The sequence below is a fragment of the Suricata suricatta genome, chromosome 4, assembly GCF_006229205.1.
Source record: "Suricata suricatta isolate VVHF042 chromosome 4, meerkat_22Aug2017_6uvM2_HiC, whole genome shotgun sequence".
Lineage (NCBI taxonomy): Eukaryota > Metazoa > Chordata > Mammalia > Carnivora > Herpestidae > Suricata > Suricata suricatta.
In genome coordinates, this window is record NC_043703.1 from 71,190,336 (window position 1) to 71,209,889 (window position 19,554).

The following is a 19,554-nucleotide window of genomic DNA, read 5'->3' on the forward strand; positions in this document are numbered from 1 at the left end:
CAGCCTCCCGCAGCCGCACGCACGCCGGGCGCGGCAGACCACGCGCCGAGGCCCGGAGCCCCTTGCTCGCTCGCTCGCACGCACGCACGCGCAGGCCCCAGCACTGCAGTTTTAAAAGAAAACAGAAGTTTAAGAGGGAAAAGCTCTCCTCATCCTGTCAGCTGCCCGCACCTCAGACAGCAGCGCAAGCCCTCACACCTGCCTTCGCTCAGTCTGTATACACAACACACTCCTCGGCCTGGCTTCACGCCTCTGAGACCGGTTTTTACCGCACTATGAAAACAGAAACAAGTTTACGTGCATTTTAAAACACAAAACTACTCTTCCACAGAGCAAAAGCATTTGTCAGGACATATCCGGCGTGCATCTTTTTCTTACCCCACTTTCTCTTTGTGAAATAGGCGTCAGCGTTAGGGTCATTGAAGTGTCTGCTCATCATAGTCTCTCCTCCAGCATGGAAATCATATGCAAACACAAGAGCTTAAAATGAAACACAAAACACTCATCACTGCAACCTGGCTTCACACAGCAAAGAGCATAAGCAGGAAGACAAGTACAGATTACTCACAAGGCTCTGCAAACGCTTTAGTGGTGAACACTTCACGCAAGGTCACAATATTTGAGTGCTGAATTTTCTTCCACATATCGACCAACACCATGCACTTTGTGTTAACAAGACGAAAACCTATAAAAGAAAATTTTTTCTACTAAACTGCAAATGAAATCTCCCTTTGATTCCAACAGAAATGTGAAGGAAAAGCCATGTTACACTTTATTTAGGAGCTACGACTTTCCAAATGAAATAACAAATTTCTTTATTATCCTTTATACTCATATAAAATAAATAAATACATGCAGGACAATAAAACATGGTAAGTTATCTCCCATACCATGTATCCTCCGAAGACAATAGGGCAGATCATCTTTGCTATTTACAGCTTTGTAGCAAGATGTAATGTATCCAAAATTACTTGATTTCTGTATCCGGTTGGGTGGTGGCAGTGGTTCTAGAGGGAACAGGCTATGGTAGCTGTCAACTTCCGTAGGGACTGCTAGAGTAATTCATAGAAGACAACTTTAACTTGCTGATATGCATAAATCTCTCAGAGTAAAAAAGAAAGCAAATAAACTACTGGTATCAAAACATACTTCTGAATTCTGGAACAGTGTCAACATTCATAACAATTCTATAAAAAAAAAGGTTTCATTATCAATAAAAATAAACCTTATAAAACAACCAAAGAACCAGATTTCATATACCTAAAACATTTTTTTACTTTTGTTAAGTAGGTTTCACACCCAGCCCAGACTCCAACACGGCATGTGAACTTATGACCCTGAGAGCAAGACTTGAGCTGAGATCAAGAGTAGGATGTTAAACACACTGAGCCACCCAGGCGCCCCTCGAAAATACTTATCCTTTATAGCACAATACAACTTTTTGTTTCTCAGCTGTTAGAAACAATTTTTGTTATCACAGATATTAAACATTTCTGATTTTGATTTTGCTTCTTAAAGCACTTTGGTTTGCACAAAATATATTTAGACAATGGTATTAAGCATATGAATTCTTGTTTTTGAAAACATACAGAAATTCAAGTAACATTAAATTGGAGAGTGTGATGTGTAACAGATCTGTGTGTATATGTATGTATAAATATGGCAATCTATCAAGACTTCCAACCATTCAGTGAATAGCACAGTTTAATCCCTAGTAAAATATAAAAGAACGAAAATGAAGACAACTTTACCCTCATGCTTTCCATGTTCTTCAAAGCAAGAAAAATTATGTTTAAGAACAGCTGCGATAATGTATTGCAGTTTGCATATGATACTCTGGTCAGGCATTTAAAAAAGTATTTATCTTGAATCCCAATCTGCTGTTTCTCATAAGGACTAAATAGGGGCGCCTACTAGGTGGCTCGGTTGGTTTAAGCGTCCAACTTGATTTTGGCTCAGGTCTTGATCCCACAGTTCTGTAAGATCAAGCCCTGCATCCGGCTCTGTGACAGCGCAAAGCCTGCTTGGGATTCTCTCTCTCTCTCTTTCTCCCTCTCTCTCTCTCTCTCTTTCTCCCTCTGCCCCTCCCCTACTCACACATGCTCTCTCTCTCAAAATAAGTAAATCAACTTTAAAAAAAATACTAAGACTAACTGTATTCAGTGGTTGGTTTCTCTAAAGAGCATAGGCAATTTGCTTTTCTTGTTAAAATGGACTGATTTATTCTGAGAGGAAGAGCACACCACAGTGGGGGAGGGGCAGAGACAGGCTGAGAGAGAATCGCAAGCAAGCTCTGCACTCTCAGTGCAGAGACCAACACTGGACTTGACCCCACACGTGTGAGATCATGATCTGAGCAGAAACCAAGAGTCTGATGATGCTTAACTGACTCAGCCACAGAGGTGTCCCTACTTTTCCTTCTTTACTGCTCCCTATTTTCTAGCACAAACATGTATCAGTTTTGCAATTCAAAAGTTTTTTTTAATGCTTCAAATACAATCAAACTACATTTTTCCAACAGAACAGCTTCCATTCTCCTAAGTGTCTTGAATGACTTTAGGAATGCTCAAGAGATTTTACGTGAGAAGCTGGTAAGTGAACATGCACAGTATGCACAGAAAGCCATGTAGGAAGGAGCACAGCCAAAACTTCAACAATGGTAACCTCTGAGTGGGAGCACTATCATTTTCTCTTTACACTATCCCCAACCTCCCAAACTTTTTACAATAATACGTTTAGCACTATTTTTATAACATAGCAATAAATCTCTTTTTTAAAAACACACAGATGAAATGACTAATAATTTTTGACTTGATGACTGTTAAGAAATACAGGTAAAAACCCCATTCAGAAAACTGTAACTCCAGAGGACAGGCTCACAATGGCCCCTTCTGCCTTTGCTAAATTCTGACATTCACTATCTCTTGGTTTTTTTAAGGAACCACAGGAGACAGAACTCTATTTCATAAAGAAAATGAGGATCACACATCTAGAAAGGGAGTTGGGATGTAAACTTAGGACTCTGATTCTATAGTCTTGTGCTCTTAACCACTAGAAGGCATTTTGACCATAGTACAAAACAGACACGGATTCAACCTAACTTTCAAAACAAGTTCACGTGACCTGTCCTAGTGAAGTAAAGGCAGTACAAGGAAAGTATACACACAAGGAAATATAGCTATAACTTTGCCCATTTATCTTTTATGTTAACGATCAGTGTAGTTTCCACAAACGAATAAATTTTGTTTCTTGTTTATTTCATGAGAAGCATCTAATAAGAGAAATAACTAATTTCAAATTATTAACTCATTATCAAGGTAATGAGAGACTACTGGGTATCAGTGAGTTCATGTTAATGAAATACGGGCTCTTATCAAGCCACTCAGAGAAAAATAAAGAACAGAGATCTACATAAAAACTAATATAGTACAAGTAAAACAGCTATTAAAGAAGTACAATTCACCGTGGCACTAGTCCTTCAACTCCGACACCCTTCCCAATCACGGACAGTGATACAACACACCCTTCACAATCACGGACAGTGATACAACACACCCTTCACAATCACGGACAGTGATACAACACAGTTTGCTGGGCCCCGTGCCCAGTGTTTACTTAGTAGGGCTACGGCATGGCCCAACAATCTGTAATCCGAAGAAGTTTCCAGGTGGTAATGAAAAGACGCTGCTGGGGCGAGGACCACATTCCGAGAAGCACTACACACGGAAACATGCAGAAGGAAGCCACTCTCAAGGATACTAGGAAAGATCTTACAGAAGACTGGGTATGTGTACTACAAACTGAAGGAGGAGACTGCTTTCAGGGAGCGACGACGAGGACAACGAGCGCTTCGCTTTACGGGTCAGGAGCAAACACCACCACCAGCCAGCCTCAGTGTGTGTACTGTGTTCAGGAGCAGTGAAATCTCCTGTGATGGGAGACCAGGGGCCATCACAGAGTGGGTACAAAGTGGAGAAAAAGCTGAGGGAGTTATGTGGGGAATTTAAATGCTAGACTGAGGACTTGAAATTCACAATGCCAAGCAGTGGTGTCACAGCACCAGTGTGTGACAAAGGGATTGACAGAGTCACAATCAGCTAAAAGTCGTACTAACTCCTTTGTCTCTATGCGCACTTTAAAGCAAGGCATGTTGAATTCTCTACATTGCAGGGGGGAAACTGTGCTTCAGTGGAAAACTATGCAGTATCCAAAGGACAGCTTTTCCACGTCTGATTCTGATGCCACGGGAGATGGCTTACACCCCCGTGAACTGTACGCAGCTAAGTGGCAGCACCATGAAAGACCCCCTGGCCTCCTCAATGAAAAAGCCAGTCTGCACACTCACTTCAAAATTCCTGATCTGACCAGCAGGTCCCACAGCCAGCTCCCTCATGACTTAAATAAAACTTCTGAACTGTTCGTTTTAAGTCTGTACGTTTTACCTTGTTTCAGAATGTCATCTTTCAACACTACATTTCCCAGTCTACCCTGAAATAATCGTATGTGGCCTAATATGAATCTTAAAAACTGACTGTCTTCACTGATAGGAATATTCACTGTTGTTTTGCTTTTCTTTGTTTTCAGCTCAACATAACAAATGCATAAAATTAAGGATGAATAAAGGGAATAAGGGGTGCCTAAATCACTGTCAGGCATCAAAAATCAAACTAAAGATATCAACTTTAAGATTATGGACAGAGCTGCATCGTTTACTTCAGCTCCAAGTTTTAATTTGGAAATTCCAATTCCACCAAATAATATTAAAAATAATGATATAAAAAATAAAATGTTATTGTCTTCGCTCTATTCAACCCTACTTCCCCTCAAAGGACATACAAAGTAAGAGGTTTGATCTAAGATATTGAATGTCTGAGGTTCACTATGGTTTCTCAACCTTGGCACTACTGACATGTCAGACCGGGTCACCGCTGCCTGTCCGGCTGTTGTGTACACTTCAGGGAATTCGGCACCCACCCGCGATGCAACAGCCACAACTGGCGCTCGAAGACTCAGACCTTTAACTGACATCTAATTTATGGTTCTCTCTACCAACCTCTGCCTCCCTTCTCTCACTTCCTTCCTTTTTATACAGATGTATTACACATAATACACACTTATGCATATGCACATACATTTACATAAATATAAATACATACATAAATTTTAGTTAACTTTGTAAAGTTATAGTATATAGTCTCTTGCAGCTCACTTTACTATTACTAATATTCTTCTGTATTGTTGCATGTCCATGAACTTTCTTCATTTAAGCTGCTGTACCCTATTCCGTTATTTGACAATATCACAGTTAATTTGGACTGATCAAAGTTTCTCCTACTTTGGGCAACAATGTTATGGACACTTCATCATATCATAAACCACCATTTTGTGATTGAAAATGCATAGGGGTTTACCTGTTTTCAGGAAGAGAACTGCTGGGTCACAGCGCACACGGACACTCGCTTTAGGAGTTGTCCAAAGCATTAACAGGTTCACCAATTTCTACTGCCTGGAGAACCTGTGGGCCCACATCCTAACATTTCATACCATCACACTTTAACACGGGAGCTCATCTGCATTTCCCTAACACCAATGATGTTTAACATCTCTTTGTACATTTATTGGTTATGTGAATTTCCTTTTCCTTCACATGGCTATTCCTAGCCTTTGGCCATTTTCCTGTTGAGTTTTTTATGCTCTTACTGAATTATGTTTTTTATATTCTTTGTCAACTGTGTAAATATCTTCTTCCAGGTATTTTCTTTACTGTGGGTATCTTTGGATTGCTTTTCAATTCTAATTTATCTAGTAAAAGTTATCAGTATTTATGAGTCAGCAATCTTTGCCTCCTGTATAAGAAATCTTTCCCTACTGAAATGTTAAATCTAGTCACTAATGTTTTACACTATAAAGAGTTTGTCAAGTTTTATATGGAAGTCCCACCCCCTTACTTTGCCCTAGACACTTCCTCCATTTGACTGTCCCTGAGTTGTATCCTCTCTGCACTAAACCAACAGTAGTTCCTAAAGTGAGTCACTCTAGCAAATTACTGAACCAGTGGGGTGGGGGGTACTGGTGGTAGTGGTTGTGGAAACCCCCCAAATTTGTAGTTGGCTAGAGTGTGGATAGCCTGCGTAGTCCATCTCCGCGGGCCTATGAAATGGGAGTAGTGTTGTGGGACTGTGGCCTTAATAAATAAACTGTTAGGACATGAAGTAAGTGTCAGAAGTATTATGAGTAAAAACAGCTCACATGCTTTGACTGCAATTATACTACATCTATACATCATTTTAGGAAAATGTCTTCGTAAATGTCTTCATTATGTCTTCGTATTTATAATATAGTACTTTGCTTTACTTATCTTACTTAGTATCTGTTAATAAGCCTCCTCTCACACATCCTTTGTTGCATGTATTCCTAGCTATTGATAAGCTGAAACCACTGTAAATAGCATCTTCTCTTTTAATTATATTTAAGTTACTAGCTACTGGTTTATAGAAATTTAACTGACATATACTAATCCTGTATCCAGCTATCTCCTAAGCTCTATTATAATTTCAAGTTATGGCCAATCTACAGACATATGACTTATACATGATTGCAGTCATAAAGACTGGAAAGGCAAAAATAAGCCTATTTATTTTTCTTTTCTTCTTTTTCCCTGGCTATGGCCTCAAAGAAGTAAAATTCCAACCTGAATACTTCAAAGGTTCTGACAGATAAGTTCCCCATCCATCTAAACTGAAAAGATCGGTCTTAAGGCATAATAGCTAGAAATTATTCCTTTTAATTCTTTAGGAATCAATAAAATGCACAGTAGACTCCATTGAGTCCTTGATTACAACTACATGCTTTGAGATTATCTCTATGGCAAATATATTCCTACTGCATTATTTATAAAGTTCTGCTATCTAACGTATTTAAGCTTGCCATATACAGAATAAGCTAAGGAAAGAGATTTTAACGTACTCTGACAAACACTGTGGTACAGCCAGAAAACCCTAGGCTTAAATCCTGATTCGCCCAGCTGATTACCAGCCATTCGTCTTAAAGACAATTTACTTAGCTTTCCTGTCAACCTGTTTTCCTCATACATAAGAGGACAGTATTCATGTCTATGTCATAGGATTTTTATGAGGAAGAAAGTAAGACATATGAAGAATATAATTACATGTTATCTAGTACACCACAGTTTCAAAAATAATAATTATCTTCCCCATCTGTTCAAGTACCCATACTTTATCAAGTTTCAGAAAACAATCTTCTAATGCATGGTGAGGTAAATCACTATGAATTTTAAAGCCACCTAACTCTTCTGACAAACTAGAATACCGCCACATATAGAACTGCAATGAACGAGATGATCAGCGGCATCTTGGAACTCTTCAAAAGTAGATTTCAAATAAACATAAAACAGTAATTGGCTGTTCAAAGCATAAAAACATGTACATCAAGATTATAATATCCTTTAAAAGAAAGGATGAAATCAACTCGCATTTTACCTGGCATATCTGCTTGATCAATTTGAGCCATTGTTATTAAATGCCTGTTAATCAGCTCCTAAGAAAAGAAAACAAGTATATTTATATATCAACATAGCTTCTGAAATCTGACTTTCTATTATAAGTACATATTGATATTTGTTAATATGTGCACTTTGTAATGCCAACAACATGAAATGACATTTCTAATCATGATAAGACGTCTCAATTACAGGCCTGGACAGACCTGTCCATAATTAAGGTTGGGGTTAAGTAGCTGTGCTTTGACCCAAAGCACATAATGGACTCTGTGGCTGAAAACGCAAGGCCTACTCTAAGCTCGTCAATAATTTAGTCATCAACATTACACTGGTACACCTTCTGTGAAATAAAATTTTTTCTGAGAATAGAAGTATAAAATGAATTCTATATATCAATTAATACCCAGCTGTTGACTGGGAAAAAAAAAGCTAAATTATTTTATAAAACCTACTTTATAGAAAATATTAAGCTCTATTATCTTTTTAATGTTTTAAAAGTTTATTTATTTTTGAGAGACACAAGTCGGGGGGGGGGGGGGAATCCCAAGCAGGCTGTCAGCACAGAGCCAGACATGGGGCTTGAACTCACATAACTGAGATCATGACCTGAGTCAAAACCAAGAGTTGGATGCTTCACCAACTCAGCTACCCAGGTGCCCCAATCAATATTAAGCTCTTTTAAAATGAGGTTTATTTCTAGGCCCAACTACTTATTCTCAATGTACAGATTCGCGACAAGTTGTCTGAAGGTTAAAAACCATGTAAATAATTTATTTATATATTTCAAAGAGACCTTTCATGCACAGGATATGAAGTGCAAAAAAGGTGGCCCATTTAAATAGCTATTTATTCTCTTTTACGTCCTAACACATACTGATCTGCAATTGTCTTGAAAAACAGGTTTCCTTAAATAAATATATCAACTATAACTCATAAAGTCTCAATTCTAGCTGCTTTAGTACAGCATGTTTGATCGCATTATCTGACTGAAAAGAGCTCTGCTCTTTCCCCAGCTCCTCACCAGAGCACAACAGACACCGAGCATCTCCACCAGGGACGCTGGAAGCATACCTGTCGGAGCTCATCGGCCATGAAGAAGGAGGGTGCGTTTGCTTTCGGTTGCATATACGCGACGTGAGGTGCAGTTGGAGGATATATATGATAGTTTGGAAATACCTGCAAAGGTAGGTAGGGGAAATGTAACAACCAACGTTTCTCAAGTGACAGGCTTTATCTTTAGTAAAGTTTTAAGCTTTAAATGACAGTGACAGATAAATGGATACAGTTTAATCTTTAAATCATAATGAATTCATAAACACCTTAGAGAATAGCTGTTATCAGGATACTTTCAGAATGAGCCCACTTTATAAAAATAATCTTCTATTATAGTAATCAACTTAAAAATCTAACAAGAAAGGAAACATTTCTCCAGATACAGTAAAACTTAACCTCCAAGGAGAGGCCAAAGCTGCACTTTGGAAGAAGTGTTACATAGCCTGTAAGCATTTTTTAACACAGTGGGAAGAGAGGAAGAAAGCAGGTATTCAAAGTGTCTGGGTTCAGTCAGATAACGAGGCGACCCTGCCCTGGCTCCCGAAAGAACCCCCCCTCCCCACTGCCCTTGCAGGGGTTTTGTGGCCAACCTGGACAGACTGCTGTGTACATACTGGTAAGTGCTTCAGACCGCAGCAGTAGGAGGACCAGCCAACTTACTCGGGGGCCGGCCGGCAGCTTAGGTCAACAGAAGACTGCAAAGATCTACTTAAACACCTTCTGGACAAACTACAGCAAAGCTACTAAATCTGCTTCAAGTTTCTTCGCTTTCAATTTTCTAGACATTTCCCCACCCCCCGCTTCTTCTCTTCTTCCTCTTCACTGGTCCCTGATACAAAAATAAATGTACATTCTAAACTACCTTTTCTTTTTCATTTAAAAAGCTGAAACAGACACTTTTTTTCTGTCTTTGAGAAACAAATTCGGCTGATTTCTGCTGCCCGCAGTCGATCATTCTGCTCTGGACCTCAGCCAGGCAGTGGGTTTGCAGTACCTGTAAGGTTTCCTTTAACCTACATCCGCAGGGAGAAGGATATTTCCTTTTTCTTGCTTCAGTTTTCTTACACCAGAGAGCACAGTTTGGCTTAATTACCTCAAGTTTACCATGAGCATATTTCTAAGAGTGGTCTGAAGAGTAAAAACATCATAAAAATGTGCCGTATGTAATCTCTACAAAAACAGTTGAGACAGTTTTGTGACAAAAGAACCTCTTTATAGATTACACTAAACTTCTTTCTACAAATATAATGAAAATGTAAATAATTATAATAAACCCCCAGAAAAGGCAAAACATTGATGGAACTCTTACTTGAAAGAACCAAGGAAAGTCTCTACTCTACCTCAATTATTTGACCTTCTGTTCGGCAAGCTGTTCTGTGATAAGTTTTGAAAGATCTCTGACCAAAAACAAAACAAAACAGAACAAAACCATTAGCCATTAGTCTTTTAAAACATTTTACATAATTTACAAGTACTTCTATAAACGTTTTCACTAAAGTATTATCCCCATTCACAACTGGGGAAATGGTCTCAGAGGTACTAAGATTCAAAAGTCACAAAACAATGGCAGGACTGACTCTTAAAAAACATAAAAGAACTTTGTCATCTTTCCTTTCAAATTGCTTTCAAATATTGTGAAATACTCATCAAAATAAACGATTAATTTAACTTGTGAGATCACAGTCCGCTTACTAAAATCCAAGTATTCTTTTCATCTAAACCTATCTTCTATAATTATGTCAAATGTCTACAATTTAGCTCAGCTCTCCTATCTTGATGGAATTTAGTTTTCTAACTCACAACACCTTCACCCACTACTGATTTTTAGCATACCAGTTAAAAAAACAATTTTTTAACATAGCCAGAATGAGGCTAAAAGATACAATTTATGGAGCAACACGGCACTTCCCCCTTTGCCCGTCCCCTCTCCCCCTCTGCCTTCCTTTGGTAACTCTTTCCTCATCCGTGATCAGGGAAGCCCCGAGGTTTCCTCCATCCTTACCAACAGCCCACATTGGAGGCCCCTTATCATTATGTGTCCTCCACTAGCCAGAGATTTAAAGATTAAATCATTTCCTCACTTGAAGCCAGTTTATCATCAGTTTGTTTTCAGTAACTACGATAAGAAACCATCTACTTTCTCCAACTTCTTACTAGAGGTGCAACTACCTATACCTATAAACAAACATAGCAAACCTCAACTCCAGCTAGCACCAGTACTATGTAACCCTATGAGCAAAACATGCCATAATGTCCTAAACTAGAGCTTAAATATAATCTAACTTGTGATTAAAACCAGTTTTGTCTAGACTGGAGTTAGTATTAATGCAGAAAGTTTACTTTGAAGATATAAGAAGAAGTCAGAATTATCGTCTCAGTTAGAAAATTAAATACTCACGTTTTCACATCACAATAAAAAGATGCAAGAGGGGGTAAGCCGACTCACTAATCTCATTAGTAAGAAGGAACTGCTGTAAGAGTACTATCACTTTTCCTTTAACGCAGACATACCATTCCAGTCAAAGGTGCTGGGGTTGTGTCTGTATAGAAGTAAGTCGTCCCACCGACAGTTTCCTTTTGGATCACATGACCAGAAGATGGAGTCTGAGAAACAGGATTATTAACAGATGTAGAGGCACTAGAAGGCACCATGTAATTTGCTGGATTTGGCGTGTGACTTCTTCTTCTGGGAGCAGGAGAAGTATGTGGAGTGATCTTGGGAGAGTGAAGAGGAGAAGATCCGGCAGACAAGGACATTCCTGAAAAAGATGTAAAAATGTTTCTTTAGGAGCAAAAATTGGTTTTAGAGAAAAAGATCTGGAAAACAAAATGCAAACATTCATTTGGAAGAAACATCCTCTTTAGCAAATTCTTTAAGTGCAAAACTAAAAGCCATAATTTTATATCGGTTTGTTTTAGTGAAACCTCTGATGAAAGCAAATGTAAGATGTTTCTTTTTTCAAATATAGGCATTTCCAAATAAACTGGGAAATTTACTGCAAGAATAGTCTCCTCCATATCAAGGTTTACATGAGAAACTTCAGTAGTAAGAATCATCAGTAATTTAACAAATCAATTTTGTGGAAAAAATGAGAAATAAACCAATGGGACTCTCAAAAAGCCTTTTTATAAGCCTTTATAAAAGCCTTTCTTTCATAAAGGGCTCACTTCCTTTTTTGCAAAGAATCATTTAAAACTATGGCTGTTAACAACACAAATACCACATTACCCTACAATAGTATAGTATTAAAAAATCAAACTATTTAATGAGATTGACTAGATTTCTTTTGGCCAAATACAGTTAACAGAATGGTTTGAAATAGCTTACAATTTAGTCTTAGCTGAAGTACATGGCAGCTTATACACTCTATTTTTTAATCAAGCTGTGTATACTGTTTTTATGCCTTTTGTCTTTTAACTCTAAATAGGCATATACTAAGACAAATGAAAATTTCTGCAGATGCATACTCTGTAAAATTAGGTCAAATGATGCCACTAGATTTTATCAGGAAGTTTTATGCAAATACAACTAGAAGGAATCATTACATGTAGGGCATCCTTTATTACTCTAATGTGAAGAAAGGGAAAGGACAATTGTCTTAACCCTTCAGGAGATTCCAACTAGCTGAGAAAACAAGTCCAGGTCACAGGTAAAAGACAGAAAATGATTTACGAAAACACTCAACTGTAAAGTAATATACTACAAACTACATGCATAAATGCAGAGGGAATGCAAGTTAATTAAAGCCAGGTAGAATTAATCAAAGGCTTAATGGAGGTGATCAGTTCTGAGCAGACTGAGAAGGGTTTCTAGAGCTATAGTTGCACTTTCTAAAAAAAACTCAGCTTATCCCCTGAACTGTTTTCTGGACATGGGGGCGGGGGGTAAGCTAAACCCCACACATTTAAATTAATATGCTACCTCACAATGCTAGGAAAAAGTTCACCAAAATGCCTCTTGTCAGAGAAATATGATTAACAGGGACATGAATTTCAATTTTGAGAAATTCACAAAATACCAACATTGTTTTTTGGAAAGATGTAGGTGGACACAAATAAGGTGAGAAATGAGACAAGACTTATGTCTAGTTAGGACAGCCCTTTACACTTTCTAAAGAGCCTTAACTTAATGATTCTGATTTTCCGAGCAACTAAATGAGTTAGGAAGGTGAGGCAGGTCACGTTACAAGCCCCAGAGTACAGAATTCAGACATGAAGAGATGACGATTTGACCAGTGTGACACTTGTGCAAAGTCAACAGAGAAGCCAAGACTCAAAGCCAAGTCTCCAAACTCCAAGCAGAACAGTCCTACTGCTGTAACTCAATGTCTATTGCATTGACATTAAGGCAAGCCAGGCATTCTCAAATGTGTCTTAAATGGATCTAAGAGAAACTCTAAATCCCCCTTAAAAAAAAAACAGTATTTATAAGGAAGCCAAGCTACTATATTAAGATATAAGCTTATGTTTTTAAAAAAAACCAAAAAACTATTCCACAGTTCTGTGTTTTCTTAACTCCATATTATACATCAAATTGCAGGTTAATCCACACAGCTAATATTGAATTATTTAACTATTAAATACTCCCCACCTACCTAATATGAAATGCATTTAAGACAGGTTTCCTAAAGCTAGTATTCCAAGTCTTTCCAAGATAAAACTGGCCAAGTCATCAAAGATGAGCGAATGTGTTTACTACCTTTAAATTAAATAGCAGCAAGAAATACAGCTATGCACTCTTGAGTACCTCCCATGCGGCAGGCACCAATACCAGTACTTCATGTACATCAGTCTATTTAATCCTCACAACAGCCCTGTGAGGTAGGTGTATCATAGTCACCTCATTGCAAAGGAAACTAACATTAAATAAAGTTTTTAAACTTATTCTAAGTTTAGAATATATATATAGGCTATTAAACAAAAGAATCAAGGCTCAAACTCAGGTCTATTAGATTCCAAAGCCCGTGCTCTTGGTCAGTATGCTCTACAGTCGCCCAGTCCCTGAGCCCCGCACTAGAGAGTAGGAGGAGGGTCCACTACTTGCAGTAGTAGTATTAGCGACTACAGGAGCCATGAGGGGTGGAGGAGGTGCAGCATGGGGTAAAGGGGAAAATTCTGACACCAAAGTATGTGTGTAAGTGAGACAAAAGGTAGACCTTTTCCTTAAGGTGGACTACATGGAGAACGATTACCATCAACAATCTGTGGTCAGTTAAGAAGGAAATTCATGTATAGTAGACTTTATAAGTAACAAGCCTTCTTTTATGAATTTTCAATGTTGTAGCTATTCTAATAGAAAGTCACAGCACTGAAATGTGAGTTCATATATCTGAGCTGAGGCAGATTACACTTATTTAAATACATTCAAAATAAAGCATGTACACTTCTAAGTATCACCACCCATAGGGGTAACAGGATATTTAAATTTATAGGAAGCTAGAAATGAAATTAACCTTAAATTACTGAAACATCAAACCAAGTCACATAAGGTACAGCTTCGTGCCACCAGAATATTTTACAAAATGTTAAAGAACTGAGTAAAATATGTATACATCTGCTCAAAGAGAGGGATTCTGTACTTAACTAAGATGAATACAATAGCCACAACCACTACCAACTGCCTACATAAACACTAAATCATCAACAGTACTAAGGACTGGAACCATAGTACAGAAGTGAGAAGTTAAAAATAAAGATTAATGAAAACGAACAGGTTCGATTTCATCTCTCTCACATGTAAATACTCTTTTATAAGCTCTCTCTTTCTATATATGGGGGAAGGGCTACTTGTAGTGATTCCAACACCAGTGCCCTGCTGTGAACTGGTACTCAGTCACCAGAACACTTATGTAAATATAGTAACCATTGAGGATATCATTAAGAGACAATCTGGAAGAATGAAAATTTGTATTTAAAAAAGATGATTTAGAAATATTTCATTTTTATATTTGTCTTGTGTTACTTTTTGTATTTATTCTTAGAGTGACATTTTGATGACATCATATACAATAACTGCACTATAATTCATTAGGTTAAATGCAAACTGTGACACTTGACTCATATCTGTTAAATTAATTGCTTTAGAACATTTAAAAAAATGTTTTCTTAAAAGTATCCCAATTCAAATAAAAGTGAGGAAACAATACAGAAATGCTCACCCAAAGAGTTAACCAGAGCCAATTAACAAAATATAAGAAATAATATGAAAAACTTCAAGGCTACTTTATAGAGACAAAGTATCAGTGTTTTTGGATGACATGATGCTACACTAGGAAAAAAACAAAAAAACCAACAAAAAGACTCTTGTAAATAATGACAGAATGTATTACAGTAAATGGCTACAATATTAATATGCCCTAAATGAACAGCACTCCTAAATACAAACAACCGGTTAGGGCAATATCGTTTCTGGGAAGTCAGATTCGACTAACATGATACCCTTCCTTTAGCCCCTACCAAAACTGTGAATACACAGAACTACAAGATAAAATACAACCCAAATTTAAAATATAGCTGAGATCAAAAGAACAACAAAGAACTCCAAAAGTAAGAAATTAAAGAAAAGTTTGGAATTAAGAGGTTTATACTGTGGAAAGTTTGAGGAAAAAAACCTAGGCCAGATACAGTCTCGGAGGCTTTCATGCCCACAGAAGAAAGTGAAATACGGCCTTCAGCCCATAAAACATGGGGAACAGAACTCAAATCTCAGTGTAAAGCCAAGGAGTCTAGAAAAGCTGCAACATCAGTGAACGTAGGATGAGAAAACTTTCTACATACTGGCCAAAAGAGCCAAAAAAATTTTTTAAAGTACACTTGCTTAAGGAAGAGAGATGGAGGAAAGGTGAAGACTGGGGTGGTGTCGAGAGGAAAGAACCCCAGGCCTATGTCATGCACAGGCACAGGAGAGAACATTTCCAGAGACTTCACGTTACAGGAATCCCACTAAGAAATTCACAGGAAACTTGCACGGGCCCTGGACAAACAGCTGCATGAAGCAAACACCAACTGTCTTGATGAATGTTTCTACAACCCAGAACACGCAACATCTCTCCCCTAGAAAAACAATCCCATTTAAAAGAACTCCCAAAGAGTTGGCATGCACAATATACTTGAGAATTAATTCCCTGAGTAAAAGGAATCTCAGAAAACAGAATCCTGTAAAAGAAATAAGACAACTAAAATGTTTAAGGACATGAAATGACAGAATGAAAAAACAGGACATTTAAACAGAACTAGAGTCTTTAAGATTAAAACATATAATCATTGAAATTAAAGGGGGGAAAATTCAATGAATGAATTAAACAGCAAAGCAGACACAATCAGAGAGAGAAAAGGTAAATCAGAGAAGGAAATTACCTAAAAATAAGACTTGGAAAATATGAAAAAGCAGTTAGGAGACACCATGGTAGAATGAGAAGGCAAATTTCCAGGAGAAAAAAGGAAGAATACTGGGGGGGAAAGGAATATTCAAAGACAAGATTTGTGATTTTTCAAAAATTAATTTACCATAATAAATCCTAATTCAAGAAATCCCGAGCAAGAGATCTACACAGAATAAGTGAAAACAAGTTCCTGTCAGGTGAAATTGTAGTGGGCCAAAGATAAAGAGAAAAATCTAAAAAGCTACCAGAAAAAAGACAAATTATCTAAAAACAAAACAAAAAACTCTCAAAAACAATGACATTAACTGGAGACTACATCAGCAACATTAAACAACGAAATAATATAGTCAACGGAAGGAAAATGAATTGTCATATTAGTTTATACACCGCTTGTAAATGAGGGGGAAAATGAAAACATTTTTATTTCTCACATCTCCTTGGTGAAAGAACAATTAAAAGATTAACTTCAGTACAGAGCTAACTCCTTCTCCCTAAAATGACAGAATATCAAATTGAATGGGTAAATCTGAGTAAGCACTGACAGCAAAAGAACAATAATTAATCTGAGATAGGTTAAAGTCAAAGTATAATTAAAATTTTCTAGAAATTATAACATTAAAAAAGAGCAGAAAGGAACAAAGTCATTAAAAATCCTTATAATAGTATCTTTACCTCCTTCCTCTTCAACAATTTGATACTTAGTGAAGCAAGCACAGTAAAATTCTAGGGGTGACAACTACACAAAACAGAAACATAAAATAAAACATCCAACCTCTACCTCACACCATATATAAAAAGTACCTCAAAAGAGATTGATAACCTAAACATAGGAGCTAAACTATGAAACTCTATGAAAACAAGCATGAACCTTCAGGACCTTCAGCTAAGCAATGGTTTCTTAAAATAGGAGACCTAAAGAACACATAACCCAAAGAATAAAAAGTAAACTGGATTTAATCAAAACTGAAAACTTTTGGGGCACCTGGGTGGCTCAGTCGGTTAAGCATCCGGCTTCGGCTCAGGTCAGATCTCACGGTTGGTGGGTTCGAGCCTTGTGTTGGGCTCTGTGCTGACAGCTAGCTCAGAGCCTGGAGCCTGTTTCAGATTCTGTATCTCCCTCTCTCTCTGACCCTCCCCTGCTCCAGCTATCTCTCTCTGTCTCTCAAAAAAAAAAAAAAAACAAACTGAGAACTTTTTATACTCCACAGTAAACTGTCAAGAAAGTAAAAAGGCACCCACAGAATGGGAGAAAATATTTATAAACCATATCCAATAATGGGCTCATATGCACAATATACAAAAGGAACTCTTACGACTCCAATAAAAACAAATAACTACATTTAAAAATAAGCAAAGGATTTGAATAGCCATTCTTCCAATGTAGATATACAAATGGCAAATAAGGGGGCACCTAGGTGGCTCAATCGGTTAAGCATCCAACTCTTGATCTCAGCACAGGTCATGATCTCACAGTTGGTGAGTTTAAGCCCTGCTTTAGGCTCTGCACTGAGGGTGTGCAGCCTGCTTAGGATTCTCTCTCTCCATCTACCCCCCTCTCCCACATACAAGACACGCACACTCTCTCTCAAAATAAATAAACTTTAAAAAATGGCAAATAGGCACATAAAAAGAAGCTCAACATCATTAATCTTTAGAGACATACAAATCACAACCACAAAACCACTTCATACCACTAGGATGTTACAATAAAAAACAAGGACAATAACCACTACTAGCAAGCAAATGGAAAAACTGAAACCCTCAAACAGTGCTAGTGGAAATGTAAAGTGACGTATTCACTTTGGGAAAGTTTGGTAGTACTTCAAATTGTTAAGTAGTTATAACATGACCCAGCAATTCCACTCCTAAATACGCTACCAAAAAGAAATGACAACATATATTCGTACAGTGGTACATGGATGTTGGTACAGAGATGTTCATAGCAGCATTATGCATAATAGCCAGAAAATATATAAAATCCAAATGTCTATTAAGCGATACAGGTGTAAACAAAATCTGATCCATCCATACCATGGAATATTATTCACCCATAAACAGGGGGGAAATCTGATACATGCTGTAACATGGATGAACCCTGAAAACATCAGTAAAAGTGAAAGAAGCCAGACACAAAAGGCCATTCATTGTATGATTCTATTTATATGAAATGTCCAGGACAAGCAAATCCATAAAGACACAGAGTAGATGTGTGCTTTCCAAGGACTAGGGATGGGGAAAGAGGGGAGTAACTACTAATAGGTATGAAGTTTCCTTTTAGGTAAAGTGAGGAAATGCTGTGGAATTAGATAGTGATAATGGACATGCTAAAAACCACTGAACTGTACACCCTGAAAGAGTGAATTTCATGATAATGTGGTTTACACCTCAACAATAAACAAAACATACAAGTCCAGGCCTACGCTAAACTAGAAGTGTACAGGGCCTATATAAAGAAGAGGTTAAAACTCTACTAACAGAAACAAAAGGTAACTTAACAAAAGGAAATAAATACCCGTACCTATCTGTTAGAAAGACTTCAATTCTACCCTTAACTAACCTAAAAACATGATGCTAGTTCAATAAAAATAATATTTTTTAACTAGCCAAACCAATTACATTGATATGGAAAAATAAACATTGAGAACAGCCAGGAAAATTATTAAAGAATATTAAGGACAGAGGAATACTTAAGAAAAAGTAGAAAAAAAGAGCACAAGATAGTAAAAAGCATTAAATGCTACAGTAATAAAAATGCCTGATAAAGGTTCATATAAATAGTGGGTCAACGCAATAGAACAGGCACAAAACTTGACCTCAAATACATATGAAGAAATGAGATAAAGCTGGCATTTCAACCTTCAGGGGAGGAGAAGACAGCAGTCAGATAGGACAGCTTACTGTGGTCACAAAATTACAGAATACAGATATAAGCAAAGATGGCTACTCAGATAAAATAGATAAAAGCAAGTGGCCTTTTCATTTTTCAAGTAAATATTCTAACTGAATATTTAAAGAGTTTAAAAAGTATCTCAAAGAATATTTTTAAAACTTATGAAAACAAAAACTGCCAAAGTCAAAAGAAAATGTTAATCAATTTGACTTCTTCAAAAATAAATTTCCTACACAGCAGCAAAAAAAGATTTTTCCAACACTTAAAAAAGGGCTTATCTACGTAATATAGTTCTTAAAACTAAGAAAACAGAAAGCAACCAAAAGAAAAAAGAAAAATTATACTACTAGCCAGCTTGTGGACAAGAAAATTAAATGCCTCAAATATTTGAAAAGATGCTCACATTCATTGACAATTAAAGAGAGGCAAATTAAAACCAGCCTCTTTACTGGCTTCTCAGATTGGCAAAGATTAAAAAGTTTATTTAGACAATTATTAAAAAGATGGGTGGCATATAAATAGTCTCGCACTCTTTTAATACCAGTTGTTAAAATCTCTTTTGTAAAACAATTTGGCAATATCTGTCAGCTAAAACTTTTTAATTGACATGATAATGGTAAACAATTTAAACAAAGTCATAAAAAGAAAAACAAAATCTGCAAACTCCATAAAAGTGGCTATTTTTGCCTTGCTCAGCTTTCTGGCCCACA

At 37.2% G+C, this 19,554-nt stretch overlaps 1 protein-coding gene across 4 annotated transcripts in view; it reads right to left on the reverse strand.

The window, feature by feature from the left end:
- Positions 1–19,554, reverse strand: part of PAN3 (poly(A) specific ribonuclease subunit PAN3) — a 130,215-nt gene that overhangs the window by 26,819 nt on the left and 83,842 nt on the right. For 2 of the 4 annotated variants that reach the window (XM_029936907.1, XM_029936909.1), the window contains 7 exons: positions 11,084–11,331; positions 9,913–9,969; positions 8,591–8,695; positions 7,500–7,557; positions 891–1,052; positions 569–685; positions 379–480 (listed from right to left, as the gene is read on the reverse strand). In XM_029936907.1, coding sequence (XP_029792767.1) covers positions 379–480; positions 569–685; positions 891–1,052; positions 7,500–7,557; positions 8,591–8,695; positions 9,913–9,969; positions 11,084–11,331 — 849 coding nt within the window. The remainder of the gene's footprint in view (positions 1–378; positions 481–568; positions 686–890; positions 1,053–7,499; positions 7,558–8,590; positions 8,696–9,912; positions 9,970–11,083; positions 11,332–19,554) is intronic. The other 2 variants (XM_029936910.1, XM_029936908.1) reach the window with 1 other exon arrangement.